The 25,162-nt window shown below is 43.8% G+C and overlaps 6 protein-coding genes and 3 long non-coding RNA genes across 11 annotated transcripts; 3 read left to right on the top strand and 6 right to left on the bottom strand.

Moving 5' to 3' along the window:
- Positions 1–3,583: 3,583 nt before the first annotated feature.
- On the bottom strand, positions 3,584–5,292 carry Prosbeta4R2 (Proteasome beta4 subunit-related 2). Of its 2 annotated transcripts, none has more exons than NM_001273021.1 (2): positions 5,130–5,292; positions 3,584–5,067 (listed from the first exon to the last, which is right to left on the bottom strand). In NM_001273021.1, the coding sequence occupies exons 1-2, from the start codon at positions 5,224–5,226 to the stop codon at positions 4,532–4,534; spliced, it is 633 nt and encodes a 210-aa protein (NP_001259950.1). In that variant the 5' UTR covers positions 5,227–5,292; the 3' UTR covers positions 3,584–4,531. The 2 variants fall into 2 exon arrangements, with proteins under 2 accessions (NP_001259950.1, NP_722823.2); NM_164491.3 differs by having other exon boundaries at positions 4,474–5,067.
- Positions 5,224–6,637, bottom strand: Or23a (Odorant receptor 23a). Its single transcript, NM_078734.4, has 2 exons — positions 5,828–6,637; positions 5,224–5,776 (listed from the first exon to the last, which is right to left on the bottom strand). Exons 1-2 carry the CDS (start codon positions 6,541–6,543, stop codon positions 5,353–5,355), a joined length of 1,140 nt encoding a protein of 379 aa, NP_523458.3. The 5' UTR covers positions 6,544–6,637; the 3' UTR covers positions 5,224–5,352.
- Positions 6,638–6,759: 122 nt separating this feature from the next.
- Prosbeta4R1 (Proteasome beta4 subunit-related 1) lies at positions 6,760–7,640 on the bottom strand. The gene is made up of 2 exons (NM_134854.3): positions 7,449–7,640; positions 6,760–7,397 (listed from the first exon to the last, which is right to left on the bottom strand). The coding sequence occupies exons 1-2, from the start codon at positions 7,537–7,539 to the stop codon at positions 6,841–6,843; spliced, it is 648 nt and encodes a 215-aa protein (NP_608698.2). The 5' UTR covers positions 7,540–7,640; the 3' UTR covers positions 6,760–6,840.
- Positions 7,641–8,271: 631 nt separating this feature from the next.
- CG33125 (uncharacterized protein) lies at positions 8,272–12,326 on the top strand. Of its 2 annotated transcripts, NM_001273020.2 has the most exons (3): positions 8,272–8,563; positions 8,624–10,653; positions 10,719–12,326. In NM_001273020.2, the coding sequence occupies exons 1-3, from the start codon at positions 8,395–8,397 to the stop codon at positions 10,728–10,730; spliced, it is 2,211 nt and encodes a 736-aa protein (NP_001259949.1). In that variant the 5' UTR covers positions 8,272–8,394; the 3' UTR covers positions 10,731–12,326. The 2 variants fall into 2 exon arrangements, with proteins under 2 accessions (NP_001259949.1, NP_787964.2); NM_175950.4 differs by having other exon boundaries at positions 8,624–12,326.
- Positions 12,325–12,800, bottom strand: CG43851 (uncharacterized protein; the record flags this gene model as incomplete). The annotated part of the gene is made up of 1 exon (NM_001273019.1): positions 12,325–12,800. The coding sequence occupies exon 1, from the start codon at positions 12,760–12,762 to the stop codon at positions 12,325–12,327; it is 438 nt and encodes a 145-aa protein (NP_001259948.1). The 5' UTR covers positions 12,763–12,800.
- A 165-nt stretch (positions 12,801–12,965) lies between these two features.
- CG9962 (uncharacterized protein) lies at positions 12,966–14,109 on the top strand. The gene has a single exon (NM_134853.2). The coding sequence runs from the start codon at positions 13,041–13,043 to the stop codon at positions 13,998–14,000; it is 960 nt and encodes a 319-aa protein (NP_608697.1). The 5' UTR covers positions 12,966–13,040; the 3' UTR covers positions 14,001–14,109.
- Positions 14,110–14,404: 295 nt separating this feature from the next.
- Positions 14,405–14,656, bottom strand: lncRNA:CR43852 (long non-coding RNA:CR43852). Its single transcript, NR_073705.1, has one exon. It is a non-coding gene; the product is annotated as a long non-coding RNA:CR43852 (long non-coding RNA).
- A 5,948-nt stretch (positions 14,657–20,604) lies between these two features.
- Positions 20,605–21,501, bottom strand: lncRNA:TS4 (long noncoding RNA: testis-specific 4). Its single transcript, NR_156778.1, has one exon. It is a non-coding gene; the product is annotated as a long noncoding RNA: testis-specific 4 (long non-coding RNA).
- Positions 21,502–22,145: 644 nt separating this feature from the next.
- On the top strand, positions 22,146–23,017 carry lncRNA:CR46328 (long non-coding RNA:CR46328). The gene has a single exon (NR_156779.1). It is a non-coding gene; the product is annotated as a long non-coding RNA:CR46328 (long non-coding RNA).
- The last annotated feature ends 2,145 nt before the right edge of the window (positions 23,018–25,162 follow it).

The following is a 25,162-nucleotide window of genomic DNA, read 5'->3' as shown; positions in this document are numbered from 1 at the left end:
GATTGACACATTAATAAATGTGTTGCCAATGCCACTGACAGTTTTTTCCTCGATTCCATCCTTCGGAACAGAGTGTTAAGTGCATTGGAAACTTTTGCCACTGCCGCTTGGTTTTTCTTATCCCTCGTTTCTTTTCAGTATTTTTATGGACTCCTTTCTTTTCCTGTGTGTGCACTCCTGCCACGCATGGTCATCATGGGGGAGTCCCCACAACTTAAATTGAATCCCCATCCATACGCAGCCGCCCTCGAGCAAACTTGGCAACTTGGCTGGCTGTCGTTTCTGCTGGAGGTGTTCATGCGTGCCAAGAAATCAATAGAAAAAGTTTGAAATTACAAAATTGGAAAGAAAACAAATAGTGGGACGAACGAGCAAAATAAACAAACACACACTCACACACACAAGAAACAGGCGAGATGGGGGCAGCTATCCTTGGCAGGAGCAGGCTTCGGAATGCTGGCAGGATGTTGGCTTTGGCCAGCCCCAAAGGCAAACAAATCCTCTGACTCTGACAAATGCTGAAAAGTTTAACTGCAACTTTTTATATGCCGCCCCACTGAATTTTTCCCTCTTTCATTCGACTGCAGTGCGTGGCGGTGCCCAGGCAAAAGGATTATCAACAAGGATGTTCCTGCAATGGATGCACGAAAGGGACTCCATCACATGGATACACACAAACTCTATCGCCGAACAATGGTCGACTGAAATGTTGGCTTACAACTGTCGCAAAGGATCGACTGATTGTTGTGAGAAAATATTTCAGCGTGTTTATCCCAGCAGGTTAATTGTTTTTTTTTTTTTTTTTGTATTTCACAACCAATTAAAATGAGAATCTAAAATTACGGTCCCATAGTAAGCCTCCTGCTAAGTTGTTCAAGATGGCCCAGCGGAATGCTCCAGTTGGCAATCCATTAGCATCACGCCTGGAGGGCCGTATTAATGTCCCGATGGTCATTGCTGATGTCACATCTGTCTCCTGGCATCGCGAGCCCGGAATCCGGCGTACCCATAAATTATGCCATCGCTGGTGTTTAATTCCGGGCACATTTTGTTGCAGAAACGGCATCTCCTCACCCAATTTCCCGCCGCTTCAGCCATCAGGAGCCGTGATTTATGTCCGTCGAGTGCAACGAAATAAAATTGGTTGCATAAGAGCCGAATATTGACGCGATCGCTGGCCAACTGGCTGATTTATAGGCCGTTTATCGGCGGCTGAATGCATGTTGTAATTTGTAATCCCATGGGAATAGAATCTTTCTAGGGCACTCAGAGATCAACACAGTAGGGTAAGCCTTAAAATCAGAGTTTTAAAAGCACATATAAACACATCTACTGAAAATGCTATAAAAATAAATTATACGAATTACAGCAAGAATCGTATCGAAACCCCGCTTTACCATTTTACAAAGTTTCGCAAAGGTTTTCCTTAATGATGTAACTGGGTGCTATAAACTGTGTGCCGAAAAAAGCTATTCGAACGAATGTTTCCGTAAACATTTACCTTTTTCGCTAATTTCCCCAAGGCTTTCCCCTGCATAACTAAAACCTCCATCCGAGCGAATGCGTGTACGTAAAAAGTTCTATTTTTTTTTTTTGTAATCCTGAGACTCTGGTGTTTGGAAAAACGGTAGAAAGGATTGCCATAGCTCCTAATTGCAACTTTAGTTGTCAATTGTCAGGACTCACGTGCGATGCTTCTGGGGACAACATCAATACCCAACTCCAGGAGGCAGCAAATCGATACACGAACACGTGGCAGTGCTGCTTTCAATCACAAGTTGCGTATACGCAACGTTGTCGGAAATCTGTCACTCAGATGAAAGAAATGGCTTATTTACGCTCCAGTACGGTTATTTCTGGCTTATCCCGTACATTTGCAGTTTTCATAACTCTAGTGGCAGAAAGTAGAAGCGCTTTACCTTTTTGTACAAAAACGGCTTGCCCTTTGCCACAACGACTTCCAGATAAAAATGCATAATTAAACAGCCGAGGAACGAAAGCGCAGCTGATGTCGACCGTTTCGGCATAAATTCGCAGCCACCGCATCATAATGTCCGCAAATCCTGGACCTTTGCAATTTTAATAAGCACTCGAGAATGAAAAGGAGTCACCTGGCCCCGGCGGCAGAGTCTTTAAGGAATTTTAATGGGCTTTTGCTTTTGGACGGGCGGGCAGAAGGACTTTGTTGCCGCAGTTTACCCTTTGCATATTTAATGCCTGAATTTTAATGAAAATTAAATCGAAATGCTTGTCGTCCGGCCACCGACACCTGTGCCACCGCCGTCTACGCGTCTGCGATTTATATTTAATCCTTTTTGTTCGCTCTGCTCGCTTCTGCTCCTCGACCTTCTCCTCTCGTATACATCCACCATCCTCTGGCGCTGCATATGCCTCTGGTTTTGGCCAGAAACAAATGGCAAACGGCCGCGGGCGGCAAATAAAACACGGCTCACTGATTGATGACTTTGACTTTTGGCCATAATTTATCATAGATACCAGCCAGCCAGGCAGCCAGCCAGCGGGCCATTGTTTGGCTCTTGTCAATGACAGCGAGAAAAACAGCAGATTCAGCAACTGCACTTGAAGAAAAATAAAATTGTATGAAAAGTTAACCTCCCTCCTAAGGCACCTCTATTCAATACGTGGTCCTCCAAGTCGAACAATAGATTTTTCGTTCGTTTAGTTTGTTTCATTGTTAGTATTTCTCTGAGTGCACACTACAAAACATTGCCGGCGGCAACAGATGACGCTCATTCCGTTGAAAAATGTGGAGAAAATGTCATAAGAGAACGGAGCTGAGCAGTAGAGGCCGAAAAACTAATTGCAGCAAATAATAAAAACTAATAGGCTGTCGAAAAAGGCAACTAACCCAAGCCACTGCCCCCGAGGCCATGAAAAATGACAGGGAAGAAGAAAACTGCAAGGATCATCATCATGAATCATCATCAGAGTCGTCACACGCAAACAGCAAACAGAAAGCAGCGAGACAGTCGGATGGAGCCACGACTGCGAAGATGCGAGAAAGTTAATGTCCTGTCAGGAAGTCGCTGCCTCGTTGCGCCCTTAAACGTCACAAATTGCCGGTCGGAACGGTGGTGGATTGGTGGGGGGGGGTCGACAATGGGGGAGTGACTCGGGGTTACATGCACATTATCAACCAGCCCCCAAAGTTGCTCCCCTACAGCATTGTGAATATATTTCACAGCTTCAGGTGGAAAAAAGGGAGACAGGTGTCCTGAGACAGGCGCGTTCATTTGAGACGCTCACATGTCAAAAGTTTTCTGCGGAAAAGTTCTCTGTGCGACAGGGAAACTTAAAGTAAAATGAGAAGCAAGCCATGAAAATAATTGATATTCGACTTTTTTACATTAGTTTTCGCATAAAATTATATTGCATGACGAGATAGATAAATGTTTTTTTTTTGTCCCATGCATAAATGCTAATTAATTTGTAATGGCATTCGTTTTACGTGCTAAGCTTGATAAGTGCTGTTCCAAAAAAATGTAATTAAAACAAACATTTAAAGTATATGGATGGTATTTACTTTTCGAAATTGATTCTCCATTAAAGCAGCGAGTAATTTAAATTGTAGTTTAGATACATTTCGGAGCCAGTTAGTTACTGCACCGAAACCGGTACCTTTGAGGTAAACGCGTTCGCTACCTTTTCTTTGTCACTGTTGACATTTCATGGTTCCGATCACCGCAAGTGGGCGATCCACTCAATTGGCGATACTTTGTCATGTGCGGCCAATTAGCAATGGCAACTGCCACGCTGGCGGACAAACAAAACCCGCTGACTAGCATAGAAATCCGGAAAAATGCAGGCATCACAGCTCGGAAAACCCTCACACTCAGACCTCTGCCAAGCAGCGAACAATTCAGTGCATTTTTGCAGCAATCTGTGCTCATTTTTATGAGTTTCGCTGGCGACTACGCTCACTCCTCCAAACCAACGACATTCTGACGGACTGCTGTTCAAATGGGAAATAGAGACATGTTGGCTTTTCTGCTTCCGATTCGCAGCCGTATGCGTTTCCTGTCTGTGAGGCATGCACTTGGAAAAATCAAGATGCATACGTTTTAAAAAAAATATTTCATACCAACATCTGACGATCTTTTGCCGGCAGACGGGACCATTTGAGTGGAATGTGCCTATATGACTATGCCTATGCAACAGAGCAGACTTATTAATGTATAAATTCTTTTTGAGTGCAGCTTCACTCATTGTTGCACAAACAAATACAGTGCCACACACATTCAGACAGATGGCTCACATGGAGAACAAGAGCAGGCCACATATGCTAATACACGGAGGCAGTCGACCATGGCATGTAGCATACCCACTCACCCACCTCCTCCTCTTCCGACTGACCACTCAAATCCAACCGGTCACGTCAACTAATCCCTGGGAAGTTGTTCGAGCATCGCAGTGAAAGTTAGCCAAAAACCAACTGCACAATTATTAGGCATTAAAGGATGCTTTATGAAGCAAAGGAGTTGCACCGAGCATGGCTTTAATGTTTTCCGCTTTACCAACTCAGGCTTATCGACTCCTTGTTTAGGGATCCTGGATTGATGGCCTCCATCTTGCGCATTCCCTTGCTGTCCACTACATACACCTCAAAGTTCCGCTGGTTGATGATCAGTCGCCTTTGGATCTCCAGGACGCACTTCTTCATCAGCGAGTAGGCATCCTCTTGGCTGAGCTTCGAGTTCCAATATCTCTGCAGAATGCTGCCACAGAACATGCTGCCCCAACCATGACCTGCATGATTGATTGACTGAGCAGCGCCATAGGAGTCGATGTAGTGGAGGTCAGGTCCCTCAACCGCATCGTATCCTGCCAGGAGCATTGCCACCTGGTATCTGGTGTTGGTCCTTATATAATCCGCCAGTGTTTTCCTGGTAAAATGGGCAGCTGACTTCGCACTTAGATGGTATCCGTGGGAAATCTTGTACAGATGCAAATTTTTGGATATGAAGTCGGTGAACTGAATGGTATCGCCACCATCACCCACCGTGGCCATCATATTGAAGTCTGATAGTCGGTGGATTTTTGATTGGTCTAAAAATTTATTGGCATTATATAAGTTCCCAATATCAGATAAACAAAAAGGGCGTGATTACCATCTTTCATGAAGACCAGCGATTTGGCCTGCATTGTATCTGATGCTAGCATCACAAAGTCTGGTCCCTTGATCCCCAAAATAGTTTCCATCGCCATGGTAACCAAAAATTTTATTAAAGTGATACACTATTGTGAATATTATGTGTTTACTTTTGAAATATTCGTGTTCGTGTTCAGTGGTAGTACTACTTGATGTAGAATGTGAGTGAAATGACTGGGCTACTAAGAACCCAGGCCATCTCGATCGGCCATCAGGGTGAAGAAGGAGTAGGCTCCCTTCCAACAGGCCACGTAGGTGCTCAGGTGGATGGGCACCAGGTTGCCGGCGAGGAGAAGCTGCATCCGCTTAGTGCGCTCCGCCAGGATGAGCATGTGCCCACGATAGCTGGCACTTTGATCCACCCAGTTGCTGCAGAATACCGCATAGTGAAGCTCAGCAAAACTCTCCTGCACCATGGTTCCATAGTAGCACAATGGATATGTCTGCACGGTGATGCCCAAGAGAAAGCAAAGATAATAGATGCGATCGTACAAGGTCTCCACGTAAAATATCAGGACAAATAGGGTGATGGCGATGTTGATGCCAATAACCATAAACTGCACCATCATGGGATACGAAACGAGACTCTTGGTCACATCGAGTAATCTAAAGGAAGATTGAGTATTAGAACTGGAAACATAGAGATAGTAGGATTACCTATACAGCGCGTTTTGATCCCTGATGCAGTTGACCAGATCCTGTTCGTTCTCCTCCAGAGTCTTGTAACCATATCCGATTTCAGAGATTCTCAGGATCAGCAATTGACATTGCTCGGAGATCAGGTACAGTACGAGCGGGGGAAACGAGTCAGCTGCAAAGCATTGCATAATTTGAAAGACATAGCCAATCTCCTGGAAAACCAGAGCTCCGATGTAGGCCACCATCGAGTTCTTCCAGTCGAAGGGAAACCACATGGGCATGGGTAAGCTTAGCTCAGTTTCGAAAACGAAGGGAACTGCAGCAATGATGAAGACTACAGCGTAGGTGATCTGGAACAGCTTGGACATCCTTAGCAGGTGCTCGGTCATATTTCTATGACGCTCAGACTGGCTCTCGCCAGAAACCCGGGCATCCAGCTGACCAATAAGACTCTGGACCTCGACCATCTTTGTTAGTTGGGCCACGTACATGCAGAACTTCATGAGATTGGACAGCGAAGTGACCGTCAGGCTCAAGCTGAAATTATTTTCCACCGGATCTTCGAAACTGTATACTCCTCTCAGTAGCATGGGTGTCGGCAGGTACACCAAGATGCACAATAGCATCGACCAACTCCAGTACCTACCCTCGCTGAGATCCAAGGCACCACAAATTCGCCAGGCATTCAACTGGACTCGAAAATAGTCGATTTTTAGGGTTTCGCTGAGCTTCATTTTGAATTCTTGGTGTCTTTCTTTTTCACTGGCATACTTTCAAAAGGACCTCGACCATTTATATCACCTTTCTGTGTCAGTTGCGCCATTAGTCAGGGGTTATTAAATCGCAAATTAAATCATTATCGAGGGGTCGCATATAATTTTCCCAAAACTTGGGAAAATGCACACCCTTTGAGTGCCATTCAGCAAAGGAGTATCTATATATCACTTAATACAGAGCTTTATATTAAATTATTTTCATTCAAATTTTATGAATCTTTGATAAGCTACAAAAAATATAAAGGGCTTCGATTATTATTTTGTGTTTAATATCCTTCGCTTGGGACCAGCTAAGATATCCCCTCTAAGGGACTCCAGGTTGATGCTATTCATCTTTGTTATGCCATTTTTGCTTATCAGGAACAAATCTATGTTGCGCAAGTTGATAACGAATCGTTTATACAGCTCAATCACACACTTTTTGATAACATCATAGGCTGCCTGCGTATCCATGTCCGGTTTGTAGAACTCCTCGAGAATGGGAGTGCAGAAGTTCATGGCGGCTCCGTGGCCACCGTACCGAACGGGAACCGAGTTACCCAAATAATCGATGTAGTGCAACTCGGGACCGCTGGTCAAATCGTATCCGCCCACCAACAGCGACACCTGGAACGTGCAATCGCTCTTCAAATAGGCGGACAAATGCCTCCGGATGAAGTGCACCGCTCCGCGAACGGTTAAGTCGTATCCGTTGGTTATCTTGTAAAGATCCATGTTCCGGAGGATGAAATCCGAGAACTTCAGGCAGTCTCCACCGTCCCCAGCGGTCGACATCATGCAGTAGTCCGAGATGCGGTGAGTCTTTCTGACCTCTACACTCATTTATAAATTATTACTATCCTCCTTATCAAAGGCCTACTTACCGTCATCCAGCCACATCGCCGACTTGTTCCTCATGGTATCCGAGGCCAGTATGATGAAATCAGTTCCTTTAACACCCAAAATGGTTTCCATTTTAGGTAATGTTTGATTCAGTAAATTTTAGTCGGGTTTCGAAAGCCTTCTCAGTTACTTCTGTCTTTTGGTGACCGATAAACATTCAGATGCCAGAACATAAGTAATAACTCACTCACTTTCCTTCCATATTAGACCACGCATTTGTCGCTTCTCAGCGCGACTTTGCGAAGTTCGGGGGCCGTAAGAGTCCTGCGTGTCCTGTCAACAAGTCCACCCCCTCGACCAAACACCCAACCAATTCTCGTCTGCGTCCATTTCCGTTCGGTTTGTGCCACCGTTGGGGGCACTTAAAAAGCACTTAGTTGTGTTTCATTGAAATAATTTTCAGCATTTCCGCACTTGAACACGATTTTCATTATCCGCTAGCTGCATTTTACTATCCCCCATTGTCTGCACTTTTAATGTGATGGAAATTCGCGCCATTCTGAATAATTATTGCATCTATTTGTGAAATGGAAATATTTCCGCAATTAAAAACATATTTTCTAGCACCCTTCAAGTAATGACGACCATTCCATCCTCATCCAGATTTCCATCCCGGTTCGCACATCCTTTGTGTTTGCCATTTCAGACATTTATACTGCAATTAAATGCGAGAACTGCCAACAGCGAAGGAAGCGAAAGTTAATGGAATTCGCTGGAATAATAAAATGGGTCGTAGGACGCAGTGTTTACCTTGATTTTAAGATCTGATCCTCAACTGTATCCTATTGTTTTGTTTTGCCATTTAAACATTTGAAAAGAGTATCAAAAAATCGGACACAGTGACATAAACAAACATTCGGTATGAATTAAATTTGCAGTTCAATTTGATGACGACTCTGGGGAGCATGAGTTCCGTGGCTGCTGAAAATGTCATTTACGCTGACGAATCAGAGCTTAATCCGATTGGAGAGCTCCAAGGACGACGATGAATGGAATCGGACATTAATGTTCTTCAATGTAGATATTTCGAGCGGAGTGTGCCGTGACCACCAAAACAAGATTTCGCAGCCACGGTCCTCCGTTTGCAATGGAAAGCGTGAGTTGATTAACGACATTTGGCAATCGTCCGCTAACCCGAATATATACGCAAATCTAGGACGAGCTCCCGGCGGAGGATTGGCCAATCCAATTACGGAGAGTGTGATGTCATTTGTAGCAGCCAATAAATTCTATGCTCGCGAACATTCAAATTTTGATCATGGGAATTATACGCCACGAACTTCTGGCCGGCGAAGAGATAACTTTGCCTATTCCGACAGACGTCGTCATTTTTATCATAGACCAATTAAATCCGGACGAAGTCGTGCCGCAATAGGTTTAGTTTCCCCATCTCCATCGGCCGATTCTACGGGTTACTATGAGAGTAAAAGGATCCACTATCCAGACTTTGAGACTGGGAAGACGTTTGATAACTTTTACCCAGATGATGAACCTTATGAATTAGAGGAAGATGAACCCCGTAGAGTCCTCTCAACCTCTGATTATACAAAACAACAGGAAGATCCAAGAGCTAACAAAGAATACGCGGATGGCAGATATGACTACTACCCCCATGGTTCAAGGTCAACAAATAGACACCACAGAGAATCTAAGAGATACAATAGATATCCCTTCCCTGAGCACCCAGCTCAAGATGATTACCATCGAGACTTCAGACGAGCTGTTCCGCGTCAGTTACGATCTAGTTCCTATAGGATGAAACACAATTGTAGGCAGGCCTCAGGATCTTTACCACCCAACTATGCCTCAAATTGTTACCCACATGACTCAACGGAATATGGGAGTGACAATGACTATGACGGTTATCCTGAAAATTACAAAAAATACAGAGATTATTATGAGGAACCGACGGCTGAAGCCTATCAAAACCCATATGAAGAATTCCATGACTACGAATATCCAGATTATAAACAAAGTAGTAAAGCCCCACCGGTACCATTTCCGAAACCTCAACCTAAGTACTACAAAAGTTATTCTAAAGCACCGTCCCCGAACTATCCAACCAATCCAATTTTTAGGCCTGAAATGGAATCTAAAGTAAACGAGGTTAAGGTATCCCCTTATGAAGAAGCCGAAACTCGTCAAGTTAAATCCAATCGAATTAAACAAAATAATCATTCAGAGGAAATTCCACGTAGAAAAGGTTTCAACTATGTTAAAAAGAGGAGAGAAGAACCGATAAAATACGACAAAATTTCAAAACATATTTCTCGTCTTGCTCCACATGTACAATATGCAAGTAAAGGCCAAAATGATAGATTTACTATGGAAGTTAATCCTCATAGAGAACGTTCTGTTTCTAGCACCCATAGAAAAATATTTAGCGAAGAACTTCCTCACAGATATCGCCCGAAAAAAGTTATTAATGAAACACGTGAGCCGCATAGAAACTTAAAAACTAAATCTGTTGGACAGTACGATAAGTCAAAAGCGCAATATGAGAGTTATAAAACTCGTGGTCATCATCATAAATCTTCGCCAGATAGAAAAAAGTCGGTTGACTTTGTTCGCTTCACAGACCTAAACGATGGTTCAGAAATTCCGCATAAAATTCGTGAGAACGGTCAATCCCCATCGTCCATATTTTTCACTATCGAGATACCGTATAAAAAGAAGCATCGAAGATATACATATCCCCAAACAGGGGAATATATATCCAAAAGATCACATTCGGGCTGTGATAATTTTTCCCAAAAGTCGTTTAGGCCGCAAACATCGCTATATGATGTTGGGAAACTACGAAAGCGAAAAACAATGAAGCAGAAAATATCTGGATTTTTTAAGAGGTCAAAACTATGCTTGTCGAAGTCGAACATTTTCAGAAGCAAATCTAAAATAATAAAGAAGCCAGCACAGCGAAACCTAAACTGTGCTCAAATAAGTAATCCTAGCCCCGATTACTCCGTTAACTCTCCCATAGCAAGTAATCACTCTTTGGAGTCGGAAAATGTGAAAGTTCCGTCTCAGGAAAGTGAACACCAAAAATATGGCTTAAAAAGGGGCAAGGAATGTCATTATCCCACTGTTTACAGGGGAACCAACAAACAGCTGCCCGAAAATAATAACGAGATCTTTCACCAGTACTCCATGTTCAACGTTCTGAGCTCCACCAACCAAAGGTCGAAGGTAAATAACGATGACTATGACCACTTCGATCCGGGATTAAGTAAACGAACCAGTCGATATTTCAGACCTGCTGCTGATTCGCCCACGAAGAGTTCCTATAAGGAATTCGATCGCGTGTCTAGTGGAAATTGCAGTCTCTTTAGTGAGGGAAAATGTGGAGATGCCATCGGAAAAAGTGAAATTAACGTCTGCCTAACGATTCGGACCACTGATGTAAGTTTGACGGGCAGTCCGAGGATAGTGTCATCAAAAATCGTTGGGGATCATGGCTTATCCTCCAAAAGCAATAATGGTGAAGCCAAAATAACTCGTTCAAGGCCAGCAATTCGTTCAGTATCGAGACAAAGTAGTGGAAGCACAATATTTGAAAGTGCTAGTGGTGAAAACCAATTCAAGAATGTCAGGTTTTCCCCCTCGCACTTTACCCACAATAGTTGTTCCTCCGCCCAAAGCAGCTCCGAAAGCAATTCTTCAAGAATTCAAACCTCCATAAATTCGCAAGAGCATGTCTGCAAAAGGAAAAGCATTGAGGCGAGTTCCAAGCCACCAGAAATGCCTGGAAGTATTGGTAGCTCTTCGGAATACCTTCGTCCTCGACATCGCCTTGTCACCAAATGGAGCTTAACCAGTCAGTCCAAGCCCTATAATTCTAGGCCAGAACCAAGCCACCGCTGGACCCCTGATAAATTAGATACAAATTCTCTAAGACCAACTTTGTTTCAAAGCGATGTAACTAAAAGGTCAAGCCTAAAAAGGGTGGATGACAACCTTGTGAAATCAGTGCCCAAAAGGGTAGTCTTGAAAACAAAAAGCTCGGAAAGTATGATTAGTGGGTCAATGTGCAGTTCTGGTAGCAGTGCGAAATCACTTTCCACATTTGAAATTCAGGACAAGAAGAACGATGACAGAAGTGAGTGCTACAGATCCCAGAGCCACCATTTTCAATTTGGCGAAGATAGGAAAATTGAGGTATTCCCAAGGAAAACAAGTAGTTGGCCGCGACAAAGTCCACGAAGCTTTCCAGGGCCACCGATCCGGAACATAGATCCTGAACCTTTTGGCAAATCGACCTTGTCACCCAAAACATCAACTCAAAGCTTAGAGTCCTCCATAAGTAGATGCTCCAGTGATGGCTTGTCAGGAAATAATGAAGGAAGTACCAGCCACAAGCCAAAGGATATGCAACTGGTTTGCTATCCCGATGACGATTCCAATTTAAGGAATTCTCGCCAGTCCCAGGTTGAATATGGAAGCGGATTCACAACTATGCGAGGTCTAGATATTACAGAATCATCGAATCGAGGGGATCTTTGTTGTCCAAAGCTAGTTTCTGATTTGGAGAGGGAATCCTTTTGCCCGAAAAGCATTGTGGAGGAGCTGAAACGAGAGCTATTGCAGACCTTCAGAGCCGAACAGCAAATCAGAAGTCAGTCGCCTTTTCTTCGACCCACTCCGCACATTATGATATTCCCCTGTGTTCCCAGTGTCATGTGCCAGACCAGAGCAAACATTAATCCGAGTCCCAATCTATTCCCTAGACCGGAGTCTGAAATATGCTGGATACCTAACTCCAAGCCACAAAACCTCGCGTGAGGAATGGTCAGTTAAAGACTTAATAAAATATACTTTTTCTATAAAATAACATAATAAATAAAAATAAATTAAAAATATTTAAAACCTCATCTTCTGGTTGTCAGATATGGGTGATACAATTGGAACTGATATGGCAAGTATTCCGCTGGCTGTCAAAACCGCCTCAAGTTTGGATGTATCCACATTTTGGGGAATTAGAATTTTTTGCTTAATATTCACGTTCTTATAATGGGCCCGAACATAGATGTGACTATCCTTCAGCTGAATGCAAATATTTTCAATGGGAAAATCTCGCATATCGAACTCCCAGGACACTCTATTTTCCTTTTCCCCTTTAGTTCGCATAGCCTTTATCCATGTAGTGCTGATATCTTCAACTTCTTCGGCATTGTTCATCATTCGGCAACAGTCGTAAACATCTTTTTCCAGTTGTTTTACCCTCTTTTCGCATTCGGATTGCATTATTCTAAAATCTTGGGAATCGAATACAGGACACTTATATTTTTGCCCAGACATTTTGAATGCTTTTGTCAAGACTTATTTTGATAGTTTTGATTTTCTTTTGGTCGTTTGACATATATTCCTGAGTCTGAAACATATGGAAAATAAATAAAATATATTGTCATACAATTTTATTATTAACCAACTGTTTGCAAAGGAAGTAGGCTAGTTGGTTAAAGTCTGTATCGATAAAGGTTAATCGATAAGCTGTTTCGCTAAAACTGTGACAGTGTGTGTCTGAAGTAAAGCTTCGCAATATAATTATTTAGCAATTTGTGTCGTCAAAAATAGACATGAACGACTACGAACTGGAAACCATGCTCCGCATAAACAGCATCATGGTGATCAGAAAACTAGGATCCGGATCCTTCGGAGACATCTACGAGGCCAAGCACATGGGGTCAGGACTCCACGTAGCCCTCAAGGTGGAGCGCAAAAATGCCGGCCAATCGCACTTGAGCATCGAGTCCACGGTGTACAATCTGCTGAGACATGGTATGGGAATCCCGATGACGTACCAGTTTTTCTCAAACAGGCGGCACGACGTGCTGGTCATGGAGTTACTGGGCCCCTCGTTGGAGACGCTATTCACGATGTGTAATCGCCGCTTCTCCATGAAGACTGTACTCATGCTGGCTGACCAGATGGTGGACCGTTTGGAGTACCTGCACCTCCATCACTACGTGCACCGCGACATTAAGCCGGAAAACTTTCTGATGGGCGTTGGCCTGACCAGACACCGGCTCCACCTCATCGACTTCGGCCTATCCAAGCGGTACTGGGACATGAAGGAGAACAGGCATGTGCCACAAAGGCGCGGCACAAAGTGGGCCGGCACCGCCCGCTACGCCTCCGTTAACGCCCTTTGTTGTAAAGTGCAGTCCCGGCGGGACGACTTGGAATCGGTGGGCTACGTCCTCATTTACCTTTTGCGAGGTAGCCTGCCCTGGCAAGGCCTCTTGCCCAACAGCAAGTTGCAGAAGGCGGAGATGATCTTGGAAATGAAGCTGTCCACCTTGCCGAATAGCCTGTGTGCTGGATATCCAAACGAGTTCTACAACTATATTATATACACCCGGCAACTGGGCTTCGAAGAGGAACCGGATTATCGGATGATTAGGTGCACCTTCTTGAGTTTGCTGTTTAATCTGAAGTTCACCAATGATCTCATCTACGACTGGGACCACGCCGAGAAGAACAGTGGCAAGAGCGGCTCGGAGGAAGATAGGGTGGTGGTGAAAAAGGTCGTCTAAGGGCGGCGGACTGCTGGTAGTACGATGCATATTCCATGTTGAATAAAACCGTCCGACTTTTCTAAATGTCACAAATGCCAATTTTGAAATACACAAACTGCCAGCTACCAAAATGAGTCCAATTAACAAAACTGGCATTTGTGCAACGTTTGCATTCCGGGTAGATTCACAGATTCCATCTGGAAACGGGAGGGCCGAGCAACTTTCGAACAAATGAAAACGTAGCAAATGACAGCATCCAATTTACGTTTGCAATTAAACTGACACCGAACAGACACTTGATTTAGTCGGGAGCCAGTCAGTCCATGGGTCTGGTCCGGAGCCACCCCCCAAGTCACTCGGTTCTGGAAAATGTCGATTTATGGACGTGGGCAGTCGAACTACTTTTACTGGCCAGCAGATTTATGAATATGAAAGCACACCAAATGGCTCTTTATTTGCCTGTTTATGTGGCAGGAAACCTAACCAGCAGGACGCATCCTTTTAGCAGGATGCGGGAGAGGGTGCGGGTGCGAGTGCGACCTCCTCGGTTAGGATCATCACCGCCTTGTGGCACCTGAACAGGCCCGTGTAGTCGGCCATCTTTTTTTTTTTTGTGCAGGCGGGCTGAATTTTCAATTTGTTTGGCAACTTGTCGAAAATAATTTGAAGCTGAGTTTTGATTTGATTTGAATCATAGTATGTACTTTGGAATTACAGATGGCTCGGTATGTTTTAAGAAAGATTTCCGTTTAATATCTAGTTTGGTAGGCATTCCAGTTATGAGCTGTTATTTATATCTCTAGACTAATTGTATATGACTTCCTTAATTGTCTGCCGTACGAGGTGTGAAATAGCTGGTGTTAATGAGGCATAGGAGTTGGAGCCATATATCACCGAACTGGACAAAACGGTTGGAACCAACGCAAGGGAATTATTAATGCGGACTTCTTATCAAAAATGGCAGCAATCAGCACGCTCGCTTAGCACCTCGTTGGGCGAGTGTGGGAATCTCCTGGACGAGGACGAGGACGAGAACGAGCACTTTCCCCCACCATTAATCCTGCGAAAGTGTGGAGCAGCAGTCTCTTTTTTTTTGGGGAGCAGTAGTCAAGTGCGAGCCGGGCTAAAAGCCCCATCAAGGCCAAGTGGCGTGTCAATCGGCCATTAACATGGGTCAGGGAGCTCTCCCTGTGCCGCCGATAAATAAAAACAAACACCTAGATGGAGCACCACCACCCATACACATGACCACTTCCAAATCCACACCCACTTACCCACCCAATTACGCACTTCGAAAACGGGGCCAAAGGATGAAGAAATATGCGCGTCCTAAATGATGCCGAAACTGATTGAGAAGCCAAAAGGGAAAGTGGTCGAAATGAAAATGGATTTTGCCACTCTCTTTCGGTTTCTCGTGCGGCTGAAAGAAAGTCTCTCATTTAAAAATTAAATGCGGCAACACTTGGGAATTTGTAAGAAAATTGCTCATTAAAAGTTTTCACCTGAAGAGCCGCCCAAGGCGAATCTCGACACTAATTTTCTTTTCATGTAATTATGTGCAGCAACTGAAGAAAGAGCTCGCAAAAAGGAAAAGTCGCTCTCTCTCTCTCTCTTTTATTTTCGCCGGCAATTGTTCGTCTGCTGCATTTTTCCAGCAACTTTTCCAGCCCGACAAGAAGAACTTGAGGTTGCTAATGCAAAGGACACAACTTTTTGCGATGTGTGAACGAGTCCTGCCCATGTTTCCATTTCCTTCGAGATGGCGGCTGCTTTCTGATGGGATTTATGCACCCATCGTCACGAGTATTGGGCATCTTCATTTGGCATTCGCTTTGCGCTTGCCAACTGCAAATTGAATTGATTTTCGTATGCATTTCCCTGTGGACTACACTCGCTTCGACTGCATCCGCATCAAAGCTTAATATTGGAAAAATAATGTGCACAAATTGAACTTATAAATAAATCAAATCAAAATATCATGTATTACGGCAGAAGGACACGAAGTGAGTGGTTCCCAAGTGCATATTGCGTTCGAAATTGAGTTACATTTAAATATTTCCCCATTTGTAGAGGTCCAAGTTTTCCACTTCCAATCCCAGCTGCTCCGGCGATTGAGTTCTTCTGGCTGGAGCTGATTGTTTTGCAGCAAATAGCCAGAGACTAGAGAGGAGTGTATACTTTATAAATGCCTTTACTTCACCCGATGAATTTATTTTATTTTAGATAAATTGGTATTCCATTTGATTTGCTACTATAAGTGCATTTTCTTTGCACAAGAATAAACTAAATTGTCAATGTATGAGCAGATTTGAATCAAAGTAAGTGGTCGAAAACAATGCCCTTTGCCAAAATAACCAAATTAAAGACTCTCATTTTCGGTAAATGTTTTAATCAATCAGTTTTATCTGATCCCGCAGCTGCTGATCCATGTTAAAATACTAATCCCTCAACGCGCTTAGCTGAATGGTTAATTGCGTTAATTTATATCAAATAATTTCAATTTCCTCTCGTGCATCGAGCGGCCAACAGGGCGTATAATTGATTTGACTTCCGTGGATGCCTCCGAAAATGGCGCCGCCAATAAATCTCGGACAACACAATGCTTCAGCTTTCGCATTGTGTAGCCCGGGTTAAAATTATACGGATAAGATCGGGAATAAATTTGCATGGAACTGCATTTACATTCACGTTTACATTTACATTCGCCGCAAAAGCAAATCTTCAATGGCCGGTGGAAGAGTTTCGCTACCCACGAAACTGGAGCTTGGCGTTGATTAATTATCTACATGAAAGCGTGCAATTTACAGCTTTACCTTAAGCTCGCCCCCCGATCTGCCACGCCCACTACCACCCGGCCGTTGTTGTTATTGTATTTATGGAGTGTTTAGTTGTCTGGGAGCGATTCGAGTACGGATAAACGGGAAAGTTACAGCGAAACTGATTTCCATAGCGCACTTTATCTAAATTAAAATCAAAAACTCTGCCGAGCCAGCGCCATTCATTCAGCACGGCAATTGAGCCTTGTCCTGGAAGTTAGTCGGTGGATATATATGGGTACATACTGCGCAAGGATACGTGTGGCCACTCCACTGGGCCAGAAGTTGCGCTGTTGCCTTAAACGCTGTTACTGCTTTGCTAAATTTGCAAATATGTTATATGTTCTAATAAGAAATTACAGCAAATTCATTATTAATTAAATTGTTGGTAACGAAACTCAAGTTATTACTTTTAGATATTTGATTTATTTTTTTGTAAGCAATATTTGTAAGGGTATTTTGAAAACCAATCTCGATAACGATCCTTTGTTAACCGTCAGAGTAGGTTTTTTGATTTCGCAGCGGTTTAATTAACAAGATGATCGAAATTGATATTTTTAATGGAATTTTCCTCGTGGCTTGGATGATGTCAAGCCTTCTGATCCAATCGCGCCTTTGACCCCAACTGTGACTCCAGGGCAGCGGGAGTAGATGATGTCACGATCTGGCTGGCTGCTTCAGAACTAAACTCGTGCCAACTGCCCCCCACTTTCACATCCATTTCGCTCCTACAGTTTGTCAATGTCACCGAGAGTCAGCGGCTGTGCGTTTGTTGTCTGCAGGTAAATGGTGTGTATTTCAATTTAGCTGCGAATAAATTGCCGACAATAAAGCGAAGGAAAATGTGTAATTTGTTTGGGTCGTTTGTTCCCAGTGTCATATCTCCCGGAATGTATCTGTATCTGTATCTGCGGCTGAGCGATGAGATTCTTATTTTAATTTTGATTATGTTCGCTCTTCTTTTCCGGCCACGCATTCCGAGCAGATTTGTATCTGTTAGTTACATTTACAAATTGCCCAACGCATTTGCAGTTATCCATCCATCCCCTGTGGTTTCGTACTCCCAGATTGAGTTGTATGTGCACATCAGCCTTTAGTATCTAATGGGTAGTAGAATTCGCATGTATGCTGGCCTCTTAGAATGGCATTAACAACAGTCTTTGCTATGGGTATACCTTCTATGGCACGTCATGTTCGATAGCTAGTCCTTAAGTGCTGAGATTTTGCAATTTTGAGGCGGAACACAGGCCATTCATACATCCTTTTGTAGCCGGAGCGTAATAAGATCATTTGCCGGAATGCATTATGAGACCGTCCCAGAGGAGGCCCGCACACAGGTTAATGTCCTTGGCTGAGAACATCATCACCGGCATGGAGAGCTGTAAGTCTTAGGTCGGATTTACAATGGCCAACTTGTGGGCCATTAGCAAAAATGAAAACAAGGCCATCCCATTGCCGGCACACAGACACACAAAGGTGAGGCTGCGAAACGCTTATTAAAACGACACTTTGGCCCTGTGACAGGATGTGACGACACATCCGGGGGAGCCCAAACCCGAACCCGAGCCCTAGCCCAGACCCTGGCCCTATCTCAATCCCAGCCGAGGGAGAGGTAATTTAGATTGCGTCTGCCGTCGGGTCATAACAGACCCAGTTGACATGGAGGTTAAACGGATTATGCCTGGGATATCGCTTTCAGCCAAGTGGCGTGGGCTGTGCTATGCACCTGCCACAGGTTTAGGCCAAGTAATTGCCAAATATTGAGACAACGGGGGCAGGTGGGAGCAGTTCCCCTTCCGTTTCCGCTTCCGTCACGAAATTGAATTATTAATGCTGTTGTCATTGGGATTGGGCGCGTTGAAAGTGCGCCGCGAAAAATAGAACTTGTTTGTCCGAGGACCACAATTAAGCTGTCAGTCCAAAGTTGGGGTCAAAAGCCTGGGCGTTGACTTTTGCCTTTGATTGCAGCGGCAGGTGTGGCCAGGATATACCCACAGGATATTTTTCACCTGGGCGTTGGTTTAATGTAGATATTAGCCCTTTGCGGTAAGCACTTAACGTATTCGTAAAAGGCTTTTTGTTTAGTTTTCCATAAGACCACGGAACTTCATTCCTTTTCATGGTATTAATTTTGATTTGTTACCTTTTCCTTAACACGGCGAATTGGATGCGGTACCTGCATTGTCATTGCATTAAAAATGTAAATTTCGAGAGAGCCAAAGGACTCTACAAAGGCGCGATTACGCAGTTCAAGTGTCCAGGCCTTTGTTGTGGACCCTTCGTGTTGTTGCAGCCCGGATGAAGTGCCTCTGCTCCTTCGCTGATCCTTGATCTTTGGCAGCGCCTGCGGGTCGCAAATGGAGAGCTGGCGGGGCGACAGAGTTACCTTCAAGTGGGTGCTCGACTGGATGTTGCCAAACAGCATCCAGCTGCACAAAGGTGAACGTGCCAAGTGGCGTGGGTTCCAAGCAGGCACCGCCTTGGAGTGCCAGTCACACCCGGCCAAACAATGGGGCACAGTGTGGGTGTGTGGTATGACCAGCCCCAGGACTTCCCACCCCAAGTCGCCTGGGGCGAGGACTCGGCTTGATTTTGTGTGCTCTGCACTCGGCTGCACCTTGGAAGTGAGCTGTGTTTCAGCCGTATGCCAGGAATGGCCATTAAGTGCATGTTGGGGTACAAATGCGAAATGTGTTAATATCGAATCCCCTGAATTCCAATCACACAGCAAACAATTTTGATTGCTTCAGTAGAACAACTGGATTGGGTTTCCACCAGCCAAAGTTGCATGGAATATGAGAGATGTTAATAGGTATATGTGTTATAATATTGTATCTATTGGCAATTGATTTATGCAGAGAAAAAAACATCGACCTGCTCTTCTGCTCTTACATTTTCAGCATGGCCTACTTCATTACATTTTTTGAGTAATGGCCACCATTAAGCCCTTGAATCTCCTTCTAATAAAAAACGTCATTTTGCCGCTTGACTGCAAAATATGTAATTGCATAACCTCAAAGAAACACATTAGTGGGCACTCCTGGAAGTGTTCCAAAGGAGCTGTTCCATAGGAGCAGCCGCGGTGCACCTGCTTATGTTTGCGTTGTGGAGGACGAGGACCTGCCCGTCACCAAGGCAAACTAATTACGCGCTCCTTTAAGAAATTAAATGCATTTTGGCCCTGCCTTGCCAGCAATTTGAGTGCTCTACTCGGTGGCCGGGTGAGCACATAATTGCCACTTGTCGCAGCTCCTCGAGAAACGCTTTCTTGGCGTTCTTCAACAAAAAAAAAAAAAAAAAAAGAGAGAAATGCGAAAATAACAACTGCCTCATAATGGCAGTGCAGAAATCAAAAGAGTTGACTCGCAATTAAAATAAATTAAATATTTCAAACGTGAAATGAGCTCAGGTCCGGGAATGGCGTCATTATGAATTTAAGGATTCGAGTTTTGTGAAGCATATTTTGCTTAATTGAATGTTGAATGCCGAGCAACTCATTTATTGCATAACTAAATTTTTCGCCAGAAAATCAACAGTTTTATTTATAAATCACTTCGTAACTGAAAAGGCCATTTGTTGTTAGAAAATTAAAATCCGCAGTGACACAACAGTATTTGACAATTAAATTATATATTATTCTCTGAAGAGGATTTAATTTAAAAATGAATCCTTCAGATTGGTTGTATTTTGCATTAGTTTTTGAAGAAGAACATACACATTTTCCACACATGCCACATGCCAGTGTGCCACTTATGTTGGCTCTTTGGCTTTTCACTTATCAATTGTGGCAGCTTTTCGAGCGGATTATTAAGAATTTATGCCGGGTAAATATGGAAAATACAGCGCCATATTGGAATCGAACACGTACGAAGACGTGAGTCCTGCCAGGAGTCCTGGAGGAGCCTACCACAGCCAGGAATCGGGATGGGAATCGGAGGTGGCATTGGAAATGGAAATAGTTTTCAGCGAGTGACACGCATACATGCGACATGTACGAGTATGACACATGTTCTGTGGCCTATTTTATTAATCGCATTTTTGCCACATTTCGGGGCAGCATTAAATATTAAATGCCAGAGAAGCAAATGCGGATTATGCCCGGCTCGGGATGTGGCTCAGTTTAGTTTCATCTAGCCGACATGCACAATAAATTGTATTTAAAATGAAACAGTCGCCCGGCAACTTCTTTCATTCCGGACACGTGCGAATTCATTCAGGACGTGTGGCGTTGGCCCTGATCTCTGACATGGCAGGCTGGCTTCGGAACAGGAACAGAAACAGGAGCTGGAGCTGAAGTTGGGAATAGCCGGCAGGACTCGATGTTTGCCTTCTGACGTTTACAAATTACCCACAGCTGGCGAGCAAAATGCCAGGGCATTGTGTGCGCCTGACTCCATCGTCCTGCGTCCTGCTCCTGGGTGCTATATTAAACGTACATATGTCTCGGGATCCCAGATCTGCCGAAAAACAAGTGCTCTTACATGTGACTGAGTGGTCTGAGTGAAGAGGCTGGGGGCTCAGTTAGTTTATTTTTTGCATGAATTATTCATCCGGCTTTGTCTCATCAAATTGAGCGACCTCGTTAGTCTCTAAAATGTCAAAATTTCTACTGCCAAACATTTGTTGTTTCAATTATTCAAATGTAATTTCCAAATTGCACTTTTCAAAATGAATGGAGAATAAACTTTTCCAGCAGGTGAGTGCGTTGTTGTGTTTTGTTTACATACGGCATTTGCATATGTGATAAGTTTGGAAGTGACTGCTCAGCCTTATTAATATTGATTTGCCTACTAAAAAGTATCAGTTTATGAATCGTTACATCATATTAGATAATTGCTAATGCTTATTTGGGCCCTAATTCAGTTATGTGATATATGTAGTTAAAACTTGGCCAAATTAAAGTTCGTTCCCCACGTCGCATGCGTAATAATACGCATAATTCCCAAATTGCTACATTAATTCAAGAGTTGGCCTGGGTTTTCACTGGCTTTTTCGCTCGACCCTCAGGCGGGGTCCTGGCGTTTATGCGAAAAGTTTAATCAACAAACTAAATCGCTTAGCAGCGCGAACTGTAACTAATTTGCTTTGCGGGCTACAACCGTGCGAAAAAGTTACTACCGTTTGCGCATCATAATGATAAAAGTTGAATATCCCTGCAGCAAAAGAATATGTGTAGCTAAATATATATGTATGTACGTATGTGGGAAATTTGAAATAAATAATTACACACCCTGGTGCAATTGATGAGAAATAATGGAAGTCCTTAAATTATCGAGAGTTTTTTTTTGTTTCATTCTGCACTTGCTTTAAAAGTCCTGTTGATTTTTCGTTAAATCACATCTGATTTCTCAGTTCTGGGATCGTACCGAAAAAATCGAGCTGGCTTTTTGCGAGCGTGGGTGGGTAGTATTCATCTACCATTCACCACCCACCATTTCCCCGATTGAGAGGAGAGAAAGGCACATAAAAATGCGAATGAAGAAGCGAATGAAGTGAGCTCTTGAATGGCAACATTGAATACGCATACGCTCGAGGAGTTTGCATGTTAATTAAATAGAAAGCACCGACGGGCCCGATGCATTGCACTCGAAAGTCGAGTCAACTCGAGTCGAGGACTTTGGCTTCGTCCTGGCGAAACGAGGCCATTCATATCAATTTGTTTGGCCTACGCATTGAATTGCGGTTTGTGGATAAGCCTTCGCAGATGGGAATTCCTAGTAGTACGCCGCCACTGCTACGGCCACTGCCTTCCTCAACCGGTCGGTTGTGATCTCTTTGGCAGCGTCAAGTGCTACTCAAAATTTACAGAATTCATTTATGCAAATGAAGTGCCTTTTATGACGCCGAGAGATGAGATGAGATGCGACCAAGGACGCTGGTGCTGATGATGATGCGAAATGCCGGGCAAAGCCAGGATGAAGGATAATGGATTGGAATAGAGCCAGTTGCAAGGACGAGACAAGACAGTGCGAGTAATGAACGAAAATTGAGCAAATTATTCAGTTCCTTTGGCACAACAATTAAACAATTTACGTACATTTCCAAGTGCTCCAGCATTTTGCCAACTAATTACGCGAACTGCTGGCTTAACTCGAACCAGGATGGCACAGGATGCGCTGTCTTTGTAGTTCGCTTTCCACCAAATGAGCTCCTATGTGCGTACATCCTCCTGATAGGTAAATAATTGGGAAAGTTTAGAATAAACAAGGATATAAATATGATATTTTATATGCTCGTTCGCAGTCCAATAAATATATATTTCTTGACTTCATTTCGAGTGATATCTAAATGAAACATCTTCAACTTGCCCGCCGTCTGTCAGTCAAAACAACTTACTCACCCATATATTGCGGCTGTTTATCTTGCCCGTCTGGCTATTCACTTGGCAGGCCATAAAAAACGCTGGCCAAGTCAATCTGGGCCCATCAATAAAACAATCAATAGACGCTGACAGCTGCAAATCCTGTTGGCCGGGTGAATGGATAACTTCGGATGGGCTTGGCCATTCATAAATTGACACATTATCGAAATTTATGGCAACAACAGCGGCCAAATACAAAGGCGTGATTCGTTGGCACGACGAAGAGAGTCGATGCCAGGATGCAGGCAAATATCTGTGCGAAATTAATGATGCGACACATTGGAAAAACAAAGGACATTGCCACGCAGCAAAGCAAACAAGGGGCAGACAGCAGAAGCAACAGTTGCAAACAAGCAAGTTCGGTGCAAGGGGGGAATCACTGGGGGTGATGGAGGGCGGAAAAAGGAAGCCACCCCCTGGGTTGCACCACCCCAAAACAGAGTGGCAAGTTCTGTGGTAACAACGAAAAGATGGGAAAGAAAAACCTCCACCAGAACAGGGAAACTGCCGCAAGGGGTAGGCAAACAATTATAGATAGAGATGACAAAAATTCTGGATGTCCGACTTCACTTTTGTGGCATTCAAAGCTTTCAAACCCTTTTTAATAATATAATACAAAGCTATGTTTTTCTACCCCTGACTAAATGTAAATCAAACAATACAAATATGCACTATACATTTTCATAAAAAAGTATTTACAATTGGTTTTGTTTTTACTAACTCAATTTCATTCGCTTATTATAATTAGTTCTAAAGTCGCATTAGAACAAATTTATGAATAATTTATTGATTTATGGTCAAACTTTTTGTCTATATTCATATATTTTTATGTAGAGTATATGTAGTAATTAAAAAGCGTGTGCTGCAAGTGGCCAAGTGGCGCGTTACGTTTTCATTCCACCCCTAGCTGCAAGTTTAGAGGGTTGTGATTTCTTGCCCCGGGCTCTCGGTTCTGACGTTTTTATTAAATTCCTGGAGCGTGCATCGCCATCTCTTCCAGCTGGACATTAAGTTCACAAATTTTTTAATAAACTGGCATCCAGTAATGAAACACAATGGAACTTCAACCCGAAAAGGGCCAGTCCAGCTTATTTTCCGCAGCTCCGCAGGGGATGTTCGCACCACACAGCAAATCCATCCAGGCTACCACCCTCAATGGAAATTACTTGTTTTGCTTTGTTGCGGTCTAAAGGGGGGGAATGGGGATGGCTGTTTGATGTATTAATTCGGAGAGTGCTGGGGACGGAGTGTTGGTGGGATCGGGGACTTGGGTATGAATTTCAAGTTGCTGCAAATAATTGTGACGTGAGCGAACTCCAAAAGGCACTTGGCAGACAGATGACGCCGGAGTGCGAAATGCCACTTCAATTGTCAGGATTCCGAGTTGGAGTTGGATCGGAGTAGTCTACAAATGTTGTTCACCTTTTTACACGTAGAGAGCATCAACGTCAACAACTTTTTAACAAAGGCGACGAGTCCTGAAGACGCTGCAAGGACATGGCTGACATGGTGAGGGGGTGGTGGTATATTCCAGGGGGTTTTCCAGGGGGGTTTTTCCGGCTTTCCCGGCGGCCAGACAATGGCTGAGCTGACTTATTCATGCTGCAAAGTTCACAGTGCTCGCAGAGACATAGACATCGCAAGGACTTCCGCAGAAATCATCCTGGCACAACGTTGTTTGACATTTCGGCCTGCATTATTTATTCGCTGCACTTTCCACATTTTCCAGCCCCCAACTTTTCCGACCGCCCAGGGAATCGATGAGAAATGTTAACTTTTTCAGCTTAGTTTTTATTAGAGCCCAGCTCTGCTCCCACTATATGCTGTACGTATTGTATATATATGTATTTTCCACTTTTTAGGGGACTCTTTTATTTAATCAACAACTGACATCGCCGCTCATGTGACAATGGGCGAAACCCGGTAAATCCCCGTTGGCCGGTCGGAAAAATCCCCGTGACTGCCACATCCATATTATTCCGCGGATTTGTTGCATTTATGTG

The sequence above is a fragment of the Drosophila melanogaster genome, chromosome 2L (assembly GCF_000001215.4).
Source record: "Drosophila melanogaster chromosome 2L".
Lineage (NCBI taxonomy): Eukaryota > Metazoa > Arthropoda > Insecta > Diptera > Drosophilidae > Drosophila > Drosophila melanogaster.
Note: the sequence above shows the minus strand (reverse complement) of the source record. Positions and strands in the feature narration are given on the sequence as shown.

Excerpts from the sequence above, each read along its gene's own strand:
- Prosbeta4R2 (NM_001273021.1), bottom strand. The coding sequence starts at position 5,226 with ATGGCGATGGAAACTATTTTGGGGATCAAGGGACCAGACTTTGTGATG. Across the intron at positions 5,068-5,129 it reads GCTGGTCTTCATGAAAGATG|ACCAATCAAAAATCCACCGA; the intron begins GTAATCACGCCC and ends ATAAATTTTTAG.
- Or23a (NM_078734.4), bottom strand. The coding sequence starts at position 6,543 with ATGAAGCTCAGCGAAACCCTAAAAATCGACTATTTTCGAGTCCAGTTG. Across the intron at positions 5,777-5,827 it reads GATCAAAACGCGCTGTATAG|ATTACTCGATGTGACCAAGA; the intron begins GTAATCCTACTA and ends ATCTTCCTTTAG.
- Prosbeta4R1 (NM_134854.3), bottom strand. The coding sequence starts at position 7,539 with ATGGAAACCATTTTGGGTGTTAAAGGAACTGATTTCATCATACTGGCC. Across the intron at positions 7,398-7,448 it reads GGCGATGTGGCTGGATGACG|AGGTCAGAAAGACTCACCGC; the intron begins GTAAGTAGGCCT and ends AAATGAGTGTAG.
- CG33125 (NM_175950.4), top strand. The coding sequence starts at position 8,395 with ATGTCATTTACGCTGACGAATCAGAGCTTAATCCGATTGGAGAGCTCC. Across the intron at positions 8,564-8,623 it reads CTCCGTTTGCAATGGAAAGC|GACGAGCTCCCGGCGGAGGA; the intron begins GTGAGTTGATTA and ends ACGCAAATCTAG.
- CG9962 (NM_134853.2), top strand. The coding sequence starts at position 13,041 with ATGAACGACTACGAACTGGAAACCATGCTCCGCATAAACAGCATCATG.